This window comes from Amphimedon queenslandica, unplaced genomic scaffold, assembly GCF_000090795.2.
Source record: "Amphimedon queenslandica unplaced genomic scaffold, v1.1 AMPQUscaffold_13522, whole genome shotgun sequence".
Classification (NCBI taxonomy): domain Eukaryota; kingdom Metazoa; phylum Porifera; class Demospongiae; order Haplosclerida; family Niphatidae; genus Amphimedon; species Amphimedon queenslandica.
The window spans coordinates 1,805,113-1,819,669 of record NW_003546242.1 but is presented as its reverse complement, the minus strand read 5'-3'; the positions used below and the strand labels follow the sequence as shown (position 1 = coordinate 1,819,669).

The window sequence follows — 14,557 nt, the reverse complement described above, 5'->3', positions numbered from 1 at the left end:
CTCAATTTTGTTTTGATGAGGTTCACTGAGGAAAAAATTTTTTCAGCATCTACATTAGCATGTGGTAGGCTTAACATGTTACCCATAAAATGACATAGTACACTAAATTGTGTTTCTCCAGCCCCATTTTTGACTTCTAGTAATTTTCCCCAAAATTCCTCTGGCTCCATGCCTTCTTTGTTAAATGGGAGTGTTTCAATAGCTAGCTTACGCCACTCATTGTCAAGCTGCTGTATTTGTGATTCTTTGATAATATTGGGAAATGAAGCAACAAGAGGAACAAGACTTGGAAATTTCGATTGACAGTCAGTAGATGGATCAAGAGCCTCAAACATTTCAATCATAGGGTCTCCAATGGGAAACCTGCTCTTGATTTGACAAGCAGCTTCTATGTAGAATTCTTGAACTTTTTTTAGAAAGTACTGGAAATCACCTATACTCGTTGCTTCTATTCTGTTGTAGTAAGCAGTAGCGCAATTTTTGCTCCCATATACATTTTTGTTAAAGGTAAGAAATTTATTTCAGATGTGGGATCAAGATCTTTTAGATTTCCTTGCTTCCAGTAACTGCTAAGCATATAGCAGCTCAAAAGATCTCTGTACATGGTATTTATAACCCACGAGATAGGCAGTGTAACTTTGAAACATAACATTTAAATCAGTAAACTTGGGCAAAACAAAATTAAGAAAATGAAAGTAAAGCTTCCAAATTGGATTTTCTAACTGACTCAATATTTTTTGAGAAGCTAAGAGGTTATCAGTGGTGACAACAAATTGAAAATACAAGATGAGTGCATCCCTTTGCTCAATAATTCTCTAGACACACGAATGCAAAGACAACCAATGAGTTTGGCAGCGTTTTAAAATGCAATGTGGTTCCACTTCTGCAAAAGCTTGAAACTTTTCAAATTCAGCCTGGCGTTTGGCACTATGACAGAAGTAATTATATGTATCGTGAATAAGCTCCTCTGCTGTTTGAGGGAGTTTCTCACAGGCATGTGAAGCACACAAATGTGCACTGTGACAAATGCATTGGAAAACAAAAACATTTGGAACCTTTTGCTTTAAACGAGAAACAACACTATTGTGTGGTCCGAACATTACATCTATAGTGTCGGCAGCAAACCCTATGATGTTGCTTAAGGGTATGTTATCTCTTTCTAAAACTTTGCATATTGACTGAAAAATGGCCTCAGCATTTCCTGCATCTAACTGGATCAATTCATATAAGGAGCATGAAACATTCTTCAACTCTGGACTGTACTGTCTTGTCACTAAAGCTAGCTCTTTTTTTGTCGACACATCTGTTGTTTCATCTATTATTAATGAAAAGGTATTCCTCTTTAAGCTATCAACTAGCTTACTATGAAAATGCGGAGCTAATACATTTTTTATGATGCATTTCGTTTTTGTCCTTTTACATTTTACATCAGCAGCAATTTTAGAATCAGGACAAAGCTTAACCAGTAGGTCACTGAAGTGATCCATTATATTAAATGACCGTCAAATTGTGCTCGCTGATGAAGGCTGCTAATCGTAACTCAGTTTCCTTAACAGCACTTGTACCTTGATCTTGGGTTTGAAACATTGTGTCAATTCGGCTAGCAGAAGGAATTTGTAGCATTTTTACCTTTTCTTGATGGTAAGTTGTACTCTCGTGTTTTCGTAAAGCTGTAATAACAGCTGTCATTTCATGTCCAGCAATGAGTGGTCGCGGATTAGTATACTGAGCAATTATCTCCGTATACTACTGGTTGACTTTATACAGGGCAGGAATGGACATTTCCATTTACTAGGCTATATCTTTCTTCAGAATAAGTCTCATCAATTTGCGCACTTCAGTAGTTGTTCTCCATAATTATACCTGTGTTCCTGCTAAATATGACAGCACTTGGAGTAACTTTGTGTGGAACATTTGCAGATTAAAGATGAGGGCAGTCAGTGCCGCCATTTTGTCATTCCTTTATGTATGTATGATAATTTTTTTACTTTTTGAATGGTTATATCTAAATTTCAAACAATTTTTGACAAATTGCGCACTTATTTTGTGAAAGTACAACATTTTTACTGCCCAATCATGCAAAAAAGATAAAGAAATTCAAAACTTTGTTCGGTACTTTAGTCTTCTAAAGGTGAAATAATTTTAGTTGTCTCAGTGATAACGGGTGCAGCAACAAGAGTGAACAAGTGCTTTTCTCTTCTCACGGGAATAATAAAGTAAAACTAAGAGTGCTTAACAGCTATACAAGCAAATCATGTCTCTAGATCCTTTTAAAGTAATAACAAGAAGGCCTTTTGTTAGTGGATGAGTCTTCTTGCGCCACGCCTGCCACTTTAACAATAGAATATGAAAAAACTACCATAACCAATTGCATTAAGTAGCATTCAAGAAGCTCCAAGTATCTAGTGAGGTCCCATCCATGAACCAGAAAGACGTTAGCAGGCTTTGTAGTGAAGCGTCCTATCAATCCACCATTGCTGAGCTGCCGTTGCTATGGTAATTCCAATGAATATCATTAAATCAATGCGACCGGAAGTCCCATTGCAATAGCTGGACATGTCTCTTTTACAAACTCGGCAAAATGCTTTATGAGGCCGCTTTCCTTTTATTTCCATCAGCCAAGGTTTTAGCTTTGGATCCCTTTCCCAAGCTTTTCGATAAGTCTGATAAAATGACTTTCTTGAACTTGAGCTTGAACTTGATTCCAGACCTTTCTTACTCTTTCTATACATACACCTAGTTAATAGAATATAGCTGGTTTATGATGCTAGTGATGAGATTTAGATCATAGCTATAGTACCTTCTTCCTTTTACTCTTTGGTGAAGTGGTGTCACATTCACTATGAAGTTCAGCAGAGCTGTCATACTCAGAGCTTTCATCAGAACTGGCTTCCATTTTGGCATTTACAGAATAGTCAGATTTGAAATTTGAATAAATGTACAGCTGCTACAGTCAGCTGAGCATGTTCAGAATGCATCAGTGCATAAAACAGATGCTGTGCCATGCAATTCATCATTGTTCATGCAAGTTCATGCTATCACATTGAAATGTTCATGAAAAGTTCATGAAAAATTTAAGGTTATAAAAAGTTCATGCAAAAGCCCAAAAGTTCATGAAACATGAACTTTGTTCATGATCTGGCAACCCTGGCGAGGGGTGCAAATATGGGTGTGGTGACACCGCCTACCAAATCAGCTGACAACATTCTAATGAAATTATATTCATTTTTTATTTCTATTAGGTTTCTTTCTTTGATCCTGTTAGAGATAGACTGACTAAAAACTTTAGGCTCACTAAGTTGCATTAAAGTAATGAGTTTCTTCAATAATAAGAGGATTTCATGAGAATCTGGAAGGTATCGTAAATTAAAGCTAATAATTTTTAAAATTTTGGTAATAGTGATAAATTTTTGCTAATGGGCTGTTATACCACTGGTCATGTCTCACTTAAGAATGTGCTTAAGTACTAGAGTCAAATCTTCAATCAAAAATAATGAATTAGTAAAACAGACTTAATTAAGGTTATACCTTTCGTAAATGTGCATATAATACGTGTATGTAATACTTATAACAGGGCTAGGAGTGATGTATCTAATTTACAGTCACTGATCCTGAGGGCACATGCGCCCGAGGGGGAGGTACTATAAATTAGATACCGTACTGGTAGGAAATTTTGAGGGTATAAAATTTTGTGTTTTAGTGAATAGCTCTTAAATTAAATTCTTTAATTTTAAGGGGGTTAATTTTGTGTTTTTGCACGTGTACTTTCATTAAGTCATTGATTTTCACATGCTGCGCATGCGCAATGAGCATTTCCAGAGTATTAATTTTCGTGGTTGAGAAGTCACCCATGAAATCCGTGAAATTAAATGCCCCACAGAATTTTATACTCGTACGGTACATCACGAACTAGCCATGTTATCAATTGCTCATGTCATGATGATGCATATCAAGGGCTCTGCGCAAACACATGCGCAGATTTACCACGTGCTGACATTGAATAATAATGGCTGAAGGAGCTTATGAGCAAGAGATTGAGAAGAAGTAAGATATCAGACGATAAAAATGTGGAAACTATGCCTGAAAAAGAGATGGAAACAGTGCCAGAGCTAGAAGAAGAGATAGAAGTGGTGTTAGAGGATGAAACACCGGATGGATACACCGTAATTGTTCACCCATTCAAAGCCAGATCTGATCCAAACAAGAAAGCAATACACAATACAGCATTAAGGCATGGCTCCTTGAAATGACAACCTTTATAAGAGGTTTTTTAATCAATGAATTTTTGATAGCCCTCTTCATGTAATCGGTAATCCTGCAGAGGTTTTCCGGCAATGATGAAATTTTTTTTCAGCCTTCTTCGTATAATCAGTACTATTCTGCACCAGTCCATCAAGAATAATAAAGAATTATAATTGTTTTTTTAATCAAAATAATAACAATCTTTGATTAAATTGTGGGTGGCTTATAACATCGTTGTGGGTGGGTTAGATCACTGTTGTGGGTGGCTTAGATCACTGCTGTGGTCTTGCTGGGTTATAGTGCATGCGGTACCTTTGATGTGTGTCATCAGTAGGATATAAGTACTTTTATGCCTTACCTCCTGTCTATTTCACTCTCTCCCATAAAAGTTAGTCTTGCTAATATCTGCCAAAATCAGCATTAAGTAGGGACTGTATTGAGGATATTAATAAACAAATCATTTCATGAAGATAATGAACCTTTTACATTAAAACTCCACCTCATTTGGTGTACAGTTGTTAGAGAATGTGTAATATGATAAGCTCCCCCAATTATTATTACATTCTCTGATGCATGTTGATGTCCTTATGCTATGTAGAATGTTTGAGCTGATTCCAACTTCATTTTTTAAAGTTATGAGCACTTTTATGAAGTTAGCAAAAGGCTATAGCCCATATTTTTAATGGCTTTGAAATCACCCCAATTTTTATTGCTTTTTGTAATGTGTATTGATATCCTTATGCTACAATGTTTGAGCTGTTCTAACTTTAATTTTTTGAGTTATGAACACTTTCTAAAACTTTTCTTGGGCTTACACAGTCTCACATAAGCAATAAATTTTTTGCTTATTATTGAAAATAAGTATGTTTCAGTGTGTATTTTTATATGCTTGACAGGTATGTATGTCATATGGATAGTATCCATTAAAATGATAGTGAAGTTAAGGGAAAGCATACTAATTACTTTCAAAAAAGAATACATGTCACTGTTTTACAATGTACATGCATAGCAAAATTTTCTGTTTTTACTCCTTTATACCATTTATTTAACTTAGTTCCTTTCTCTTCCCCTTTAGACAAATGATAGCTAATTTTTTATGTGAAATAAAAGTTTTCATTAACTTTCCCTACACTTTGGAGGCAACAGATCAAAGTTTTTAATGACCAGGTTGAGGAATTCCTGTATAATCAGTCAAAAGTAAACCCATGCAAAAAAGCTATAAGTGGTAATTGAAATTTAATTTGCAAACCCTATGAAGATTTTTCCTGTGTTGGCAAATTTTTAAAAATAGCAAATGGTTTTGCAAAAGATAGTTCCAAGATTGCCCCCAATTTTTATTACCTTCTCTGATATGTATGATGGCCTTGTGCTATGTACATTAGAATGCTTGAGCTGATTCCAGCTACAATGTTTTGAGCTATGGCCACTTTAAAAAGGGGCAAATTTAAAAAAAGCAAAGGCAAAAGCAAAGCCATGGTTTTTTCCAAAAAATGGCTCCAAAATTACCCCAACTTTTTATTACATTAATTTTGCTGATACATATTGTTGTATGTGTACCAGACATGGGGTCAAGCACTAGGAAATGTGCTTAAACACAAACACAAGCACTTATATGTGTTAGAAGTACCAGCACAAGCACAATCCCTAGCTTTAACATTAGTGTTTAAGTACAAGAACAAGCATTCTCCAGAGTGCTTAATTACATTAATAAGTACTAGATATTCAATAAGTGTAAAAATTAAGTAAAATTACAATTATAGTTAATTACTATTGCAACTAATAAACACTAACTCTGTGAATTGTTCATAATAAATAGAAACAGCAGAGAGCTTTGGAGTGATACCACTAAAGGTGATGCCATTACCGTTCTTCAAGTTAACATGCAATCACACAATGTGCTACTAAACTTGTATACTACATGTACATGTACATGTAGTGGAACATGTACATGACATCAACATGTACATGTAGATGTACCATGTAGATGTAGTGGTACATGTACATGTAGTGTACATGTACATGTAGTGGTACGTGTACATGACATCGACATATAGATGTACATGTAGTTGTAGATGTACATGTACATGTATATGCTGTACACTATTCGTGTGTAATTTTTGCTGTGCTTAAAAGCACTTTTGTAAATTTGTAAAAGTAATTAAGTACAAGTACAAAGCACATAGATTATATTGAAAAGGTACTTGTAAGCAGCATTAAGTACTTAGAAAGCTGTGCTTATTTGTGCTTAAGTACAAGCACCAAGTGCTTGACCCCATGCCTGATGTGTACTTATGCTATGTACTTATGTATTATTGGCCTCGCCTAGCTTTGCATAGGCGAAGACTAGTTGCTGCTAGTATTGTTGCTTCCTTTCTCCCTCCCCCTCTCTCTTTCTTTTTATTCAAGACAATAAAGAAGGAGCATTTAGGTCATATGGAGGATAGTAACAGTCTTTTTAGCAAGTTAGGTCAACATGACCTTGTTTCTTTCTCTGATTTCCTATTCTATTAACATTATTAGCCAGTAAGTCATAGACACATAGGTATGTATACATGATATGATCTCCCTCTCTCTCTTCTTCCTCTCTTTCTCCCTTTCTCTTTCTCTTGTTTTGCTCCAATAAAGCACTTTGAGCGAGCTTTAAAATGTTTGACCTCAATGGCAATGGAGAAGTTGAGTTTGATGAATTTGAAATGGTTCAGTCAGTTCTCCTCAGCTCCACAGCAGTGGGAGTGAGAGGACCACATCATCAATAGTACGTATGTTAAGTAGTCTTTTCATTAAACCCACATCCCCCAAAAAATTAAAGTTTGGCCTGATAAAATTGACCTGAATACAATACTATTGTGAATGAGTTTGTAATGGTTTATTGTCTATATTAGGTAATATGGCTTCATCTGTGGAGCATTAGCAATTCATTTCTTTGGTAAGAAACTCAACCAGAAATTGACAATAAAAAGTTTCAAGAAGTCCATGCTCTTCTCAAAACTGAGATATTTCTGATGGAAGTAAGAACATGTTCATGTACATGTACTAGGAATTAATGATCATACATGCACATGCATACAATGTATCCATACCACACGGTATGATATGGTGTATATACATGTACATGGATATGATCCATATCATGTACATGTAAATAGCCATCTACACGATCATGGTCATGTACATGTACATGTACACGATGATTAAAGAAACATGTTTACATGTCACATATGACGGACTATATGTCTTGTGTACATGTAATTATTCTGTATTGTATCATTTCTCAAGAGTACATGTATATACACTGTAGTATCTATATGATCTTGTTCATGGGATGATAAAGTGAAAGAGACTTTGCTGGCATGATCCTGCGTCATGCCTCACTCAGTGAACAAAAGAAGAAGCAAATGGTTGGACCCAAACCTAATCCGGTAAGAAATTTCCACTGTTTTATCAGTAACATTTTAATTAACTAATAGTATTTTATTTAATACAGTGTGCATCTCTGATGGTAAAAACTAGCAAATTTCTTCTGTTTATTTTAGGGTGGTAATTTTGGAGATGTTAAATTCTTTAATCATTTGATGGGTTGTTTCTCTGACATAGATACAGCACTGAGTATGTGCTCTGCAGCTGGAATCTCTATAACACCTGGTATGGTAACTAGCTCCTCCCTCTCTCTCTCTTGCTCTATATTTATTAACTTTCTTTTTTGAAGCTGAGCTCGATGAAGCTTGTAAGGCTGTCACTGGTTCATCTGTCAGTAGTCATGTTGTGGATGTCCTTTCACAATATTTGATGAAAATAGTTAGTTTTAAATCTTAATTTCAAATTTATAGCTTTGTACTAGATTGAATACGCATATTCATGATTATTTCAAATATTTATCATAGTCATTATTACTATTACTATTATTATTAGATGATGGTAAATTAAGTAGAAAGGAGTTTGTACACGCATTAAAATCAAGAAATTTGCGTGGTTTGCAAAAGGTAAGTATATTAGTTTATCTTTAAATGATTCTTCTCTCTTTTAGTCACGTGAATTAGGACTAGCCAAACTAATGAACTCGGTTGTGGCTTGCAAAGCAGTTAAAGACAAATTAGAAAAAAGGATTGAAGCTTGAGTTGGTACTATGATGTAGTCAGTCAAGTCAGGATTATAAACTACTTTATATTATAACAGAAATGTCTTTTAGTTATGGCAGAATAGAATAATTATTATATAATTTATTTTTTATTACACCATTCTGTTTGAGTAGCAACACTAGAGAAGCATTATGATTATATATGTACTTAATTTTATGAATGACTTGACATTTTGAACACACACACACACATGCCCTTACATATTATGTGGGGGCTTGTGCCCAATACAAAATGTGCCAGGAGTACTTTTGATAATGCCAAGAATAATTTTTGTAATCTTTTATGCTCTTTGTCAGATAGTGAAGCCTTCAACTTATCATAAACAAGAAGAAATAGTCCCAATTAATATGCAATATATCATAACTCATTGTATGATAATGAATGTACATTTCTTCCTAGAATTCCAATTTGTACAACTACAAATTGGAATAGTAGTAGACCATTAAGCACAAACCTAAAAATTTTAAAACTACATAGAGCAGATACATGTTGGTGATTGCATGCAATGAATGTGGTTTGTATGGGGCATGTTTTGTAATGTTTCTTAGAATCATTAGATTTGTACAAAGTAATGTTTACATACACATATGTCCTTCCTCCCTTATCTCAAGTTGATCTGTAGTAGTTAAATCATAGTTACATCATAGATAATAGAGTAAATGAAAGGGATTGGAAACGGAAGTGTGGGTGTGGGCAAGCCTTGATTCATTTCATTGTTGCTAAATAAACAGAGGAGCATTGGGATTTTTTGACCGATTTTGGAGTAAAAAACTGGAATTTTCCTGCTTTATTTTTGAATAACTCCAAGAGAATACAATTCATGCAAACAAAACTCACACACAATATTAACCAATGTTATGCTTTTTATTAATATTTTTTGTTCAGTAAATCAATGCATGCGTTAGTAGCCGCGTCACTCTTTAACTAGAAATACCATCTTTTCCCCCTCTGAGAGACTCATTTTGTTCTTGAGCTACGAATAAATATAACCATTTTAAAGAGCTTGAAATCTCCTATGGAATGAGCTAACTTGCATATTAATACAATGAAGCTTGAGTGTTTTACGAACGATAAAGTGTTTCAAAAACAGGCGACTTTGTGTACCTTTAACTGGTTGAAAAATGGCTTTTTGGAGATAAAAACCTTGCTGCAGGTAGCTCTAAAAATTCTATATGGAAAGCAAGTGCTATCCTGGAGCAGCACAAATTTCCTTTGAAATCCTGCCAGAGCAACTTCCAGGGGCGTAGCTGGGAAGGAAATGATGAGGAGGCCTGAAGATAAATGGCGCGCGAAGCGCGCCGAAAATTTGGCCACACCCCTTTTTAGCGTTCGTATAGTGCACTAAAACAGCATTTTGCGTATTTTAAAAGCATCAAAATCTTACATTTTCAGCAATGATTATTATAAAATGAGTGTTTTGCTTCTGTCCACTTCTTATTTCTTGACATTTGCTGCTGTGCAATGTATTGTAAATGATTACAAGGTGGTTAATTTTTATCACTAGGTGGTAAGTAATAAAACAAACAATGAATATCATTATCTACAACAATTGATGGGGGGGCCCAGGCCCCTGTAGGCCCCCCCTCAGATACGCCCCTGGCAACTTCACCAATGGAGGAGATGGGAAATCAATCAAAACACTGATTGTTGTCACGTGGTGAACCAACCCGCATTTCCTGTTGCTACGCCCCATTGCCAATCCCTTTCATTTACTCTAATATCTATGGTTACGTGCTATTTTATTATCAGTTCATCCATAAGATAGTAAATTTACTGAGTATTTATGATTCACCTGACAACAGATTACAGATCCAAAACATCACAATGTTCAAGTGAAGTAGTGAATTAGTGATGGCCAATACTTTACAATGCCCCTGCAAGTAGGTCCCAGAAGAGGACCGATATAACTAGAAGACAGGAGCACTCTAGCTTTAATATATGTACCAGAAATTAGTTCAAAATGACAGCAAGTTGACTGACTTTAAAAGAATTAGTGACATTAAATTTCATCTACAAAATGAGTTTAGCCAATACCTGTCATTCCTATGACTACTCTACAGTGTAATTATAGATTTCCATATTTGGAGAGTTTGAGCTATTATAAGAGCTAATGTTGCATCAGCAAGTGGTACACAATAACTGTTAGTAAAAGTAAGAGTATGTCTCTCCTGTTAGTGGTTGCTCTCTTATTCTTCAGTAGCTCCTGCAGTGTCTCCTCTCATCAGTATTATGTTTCTGATGACTGCAGTTCAGTTACTCATACACCTTGTAATCCTTTATCAGTGTATGCTGAGGATATATCTCAATATAATAACATCATCTTCTACTTCATTGGAACCAGTGACATTAATACTGATGTTAACTTGACTGCAGTAAGGAATGTTACTCTACATGGACTGGATCAGTCTTGCCTTGTTAGTAGCAGGAGCCATAGAAGGTCTATTCACATTCATAATAGCAATCATGTTGTTTTTTCTAACATGTCAGTATATAATGTTGGAGTAATGGCTAGATCATCCAACAATATTACCATAACTAACTCTTTATTTATTGGAACAACAGCTTTAAAAAAGACACCATTTTCTATAGAATTAAACAATGTTTTTGACATTAAGGTATCATCCTCAGTTTTCAATCGTTATGATGTACTCATTTAGTACAAGCCTCCACCAGTATGTAGCACTGAACTACCTCATTACTCACTAATACTGAATAATGTTACATCATTGCACTTTGGCCTATATATTCATCATGGTACCTCATACAATCTATCAGTCATCTTTGATCATTATTGTATAACTCATTCTCAATTTATTTTGCAATTTGGTAATAGTCTTTTTTCTTTTTATATTAAAAACTCATCATTTCAATCAGGAATTAATGATCTTTTTATCTTTCATATTATTTTTAATGCAGAACTGAACCCAAAGAAGTGCCAATTTCCTCATATTCAATTAATTTCTTCTTTTGTAATTGAGGATAGTCAATTTCGTGATAATTGGTATGGAATTAGAATAGCTGAAGTTCCATGCTTACTTAGAAAACTCAGCAATCACATTATCAGTATTATTATGAAGTCGTGTTTGATAGCTGACAACAGAATTACAGGCTTACATATTAATATTCATGAAAAATTTTTGGTATCAATCCAAATCAATATAATAGATACTCAATTTATTGGCAATAAAGCAATTATGATATTAAACAGTAATGCTATTAGTCTCAGTAATGTTACTGTTGCTAACAGTACCTCAACAGGATTGTTACTTAGCTTATCAATGGTAACAATTGAGAATAAATTAACATTCAAACACAATACTGGAGTAGTTGGAGGAGGATTAGCAATGAATGACTCATCACAATTGATATTAACATCATCAGCTAACTTGGAGTTTATTGATAATCATGCTTCTTATAAAGGTGGAGGGATTTATGTTGAACAGTCATCAGATAGTGATATAAGATTAATAGCACCAAAGATACCTCTTACATTGATAAATAATAGTGCTGCACTTGGTGATGATATATATGGATACACTGATCATCAAAGCAAACATTTTAACTTGACAAATCAAAACATTAGTTCAACAGGTGATGCATGGAAAATACAATTCTGCAATTTGACTAATTTAAGAAATGCAATTGAGAAACAGATTTATCCAGGTCAAGCACTAAAGTTTCATGTAGCTTTGTTGGGTCATGGTTACTTTGGAACACTAAATGTCACTGATGGTATAGTGGAAATACGTGATGGACTGAGTATAAGGAGTGCTCATGCAGTTGATCATGTATATGTTAGACCTAAACCTAATTCTAATTGTTCACTGATTGAATACAAACCAAACCATGCTCCCAGTCATCTAATACATGCCTTGGTATTTGCTATTAAACCACCCCATTACATTTATTGGGATTATATTATTAATGAATGTCCCATTGGTTTTAGTATAGATAGTTCACAAGGTATCTGTGCTTGCAGTCAAAGTGTTTCAAGAGAGAATGTGACGTGTAATATAACTAGTCTAAATATCACACACAATGGTCTACTGTGGATTGGAACATATGATACCAGTACACCTTTCAATGCTAATGCAACCAATCCTAATGCATGTATTATCAATGAGGACTGTCTCCTCTATTGTTCTCCTAATCCTGTTACCTTCAAGTTGAATGACACTGATACTCAATGTGTGGATGATAGAAGACAGAGAATGTGTGGATCATGTAGAGAGGGATACAGTCTACTAATAGGATCAAACAAGTGTGGACAGTGCCATGATAATTACATGATGATAGCTTGGATTGCTCTATTTGCAGTGATGGGTGTACTACTTGTGGTTCTACTCATTGCTCTCAATTTAACAGTATCAGTGGGTACACTCAATAGTCTATTGTTCTATGCTAACATTGTCAAGTTGTATGAGCCAGTCTTTTCAAGGAAAGGAGCATTACCAGTTTTGAGTCAAGTGATATCATGGATTAACTTAGACTTTGGGTTTGAGATATGTTTTTACAATGGTATGGACAATTATGCTAAACAATGGCTCCAGTTTGCTTTCCCTCTCTACCTGTGGATCATTATCATTATCATCATACAATTGTGTAGGAGATATGGTAAAATATCAAGACTGATGGGGTCTCATGCTGTTCCTGTTTTATCTACTCTCTTCCTTCTCTCATATACTAAACTAGTACGTACTATTGTTATTGTACTACACAAGCGTGAGGTAACTCTTCACTGTACAAATGAGTCAGTAAGATCAGTTAGTTTATGGTATGAGGATCCTAATGTTGAATATGCTAAAGGGAAGCATGCTGGACTATTTGGATTTGCCCTATTGGTGACTGTTTTTTTGTCATACCATACACACTGTTCCTACTACTTAATTGTTTTCACGAGAAGTATCTTTCAAATTTTAGATTTTTTAGAAAATTTTGGAGCCATTTCAAGCCTATTATTGATGCTTATAGTGGTCCAATGAAAGATGAGTATCGGTTCTGGCCTGGTCTACTGCTAGTGGCTAGGATACCAGTACTCTTATCAGTTACTTTAGTTGAAAGTTTCATTCAGTCACAGTACTTCCTATTGTCAATGCTATTGACAGTGTTAGCCATTGTGCAATCATTGAGTCACTTTTTTGGTGGAGTTTACAAGAAAAGAATGAACAATGTGCTTGAAGTTTGGCTCTTATTAAATTTGTGCATCATGATTTCTTTATCTGTAACTTTTACTGATGAGAGTAAAGTATTGATTTGGTACAATACTTGTTTATCTGTTTTTATTTTTAGTTTTAGTTTGATTGTTGTTTATCATCTTCACCTGCAGTTATCACATATGAAATGTTATGATGCTCTAATTAAGAAGTTATTCAAGAAACAAGATGACGATGATGATCCTCTTTTAGATGTAACTGAATCACATCTAACTGTTGATCAACAAAGAAGAGCCATGGTACCAAGTTCTACTGATTATGTCAGACGAGAATCAGTTGTTGATTTATTTTAATTTCAAGGTTTTTTTGCTGTCCACTTTTAATTACTCATGCTATTGTTATTTCTGTTAGCTATATTTTTAGTCTTAGAAATTATGATGCATTCCTCAGCATTATACATAGAGTTTTCAGTGTGATAAAAAAATTCTTTTTCTCTAATAAATGTTCATAAAATTTCACTTTCTACAACAAAATAAAATTATAATTTATGCGAGATTTAGATCTAGGCTATATATCTACATGTATATAAATTCATAACTAGTAAATCAAAAACATACCTATATACCTGCCTACTGAAGTTTAAGCTGCCTCACTCCCACTCATTGACATACATTCCTTTAGACTAATTACAGATCTAATTGCTCGAGTTCTGAGAGAGAAGGAGGCTAGACTGTATTGCTCTCTGTCACAATCTACTTTACAATGTTCAAATATTTGATCATATTCTTGGAGTTCATTCGACTAATTGGTTAATATCAAGCAATAATAATCTCTCTCTATTCTAGATCAATTCCTCATATTCTTTTAGTTGCTCCTGGTCATGCATGGTCTAATACCAACATTCAGTTTTGAAGCAGCAATACTGTCTGTCTCTAAGGGAGACAATTCTGTTAAGGTTTGTGTTTCTGCTACTGACAGAACTCTCCACCTTATGTGCTGAATGTATTAACCAATGGAGAAGCAGGT

At 34.7% G+C, this 14,557-nt stretch overlaps 1 protein-coding gene and 1 long non-coding RNA gene across 5 annotated transcripts; one reads left to right on the top strand and one right to left on the bottom strand.

The window, feature by feature from the left end:
* Positions 1-815: 815 nt before the first annotated feature.
* LOC105313994 (uncharacterized) lies at positions 816-1,487 on the bottom strand. The gene has a single exon (XM_011407888.1). It carries the CDS (start codon positions 1,485-1,487, stop codon positions 816-818), a length of 672 nt encoding a protein of 223 aa, XP_011406190.1.
* Positions 1,488-3,049: 1,562 nt separating this feature from the next.
* Positions 3,050-8,499, top strand: LOC109586303 (uncharacterized). Of its 4 annotated transcripts, XR_002186959.1 has the most exons (11): positions 3,050-3,356; positions 3,401-3,521; positions 5,318-5,439; positions 6,649-6,765; positions 6,868-6,997; positions 7,125-7,250; positions 7,541-7,661; positions 7,776-7,884; positions 7,949-8,037; positions 8,152-8,222; positions 8,267-8,499. It is a non-coding gene; the product is annotated as an uncharacterized LOC109586303 (long non-coding RNA). The 4 variants fall into 4 exon arrangements; XR_002186942.1 differs by lacking the exon at positions 3,401-3,521; XR_002186989.1 differs by lacking the exon at positions 3,401-3,521 and having other exon boundaries at positions 5,318-5,467.
* Positions 8,500-14,557: the final 6,058 nt, after the last annotated feature.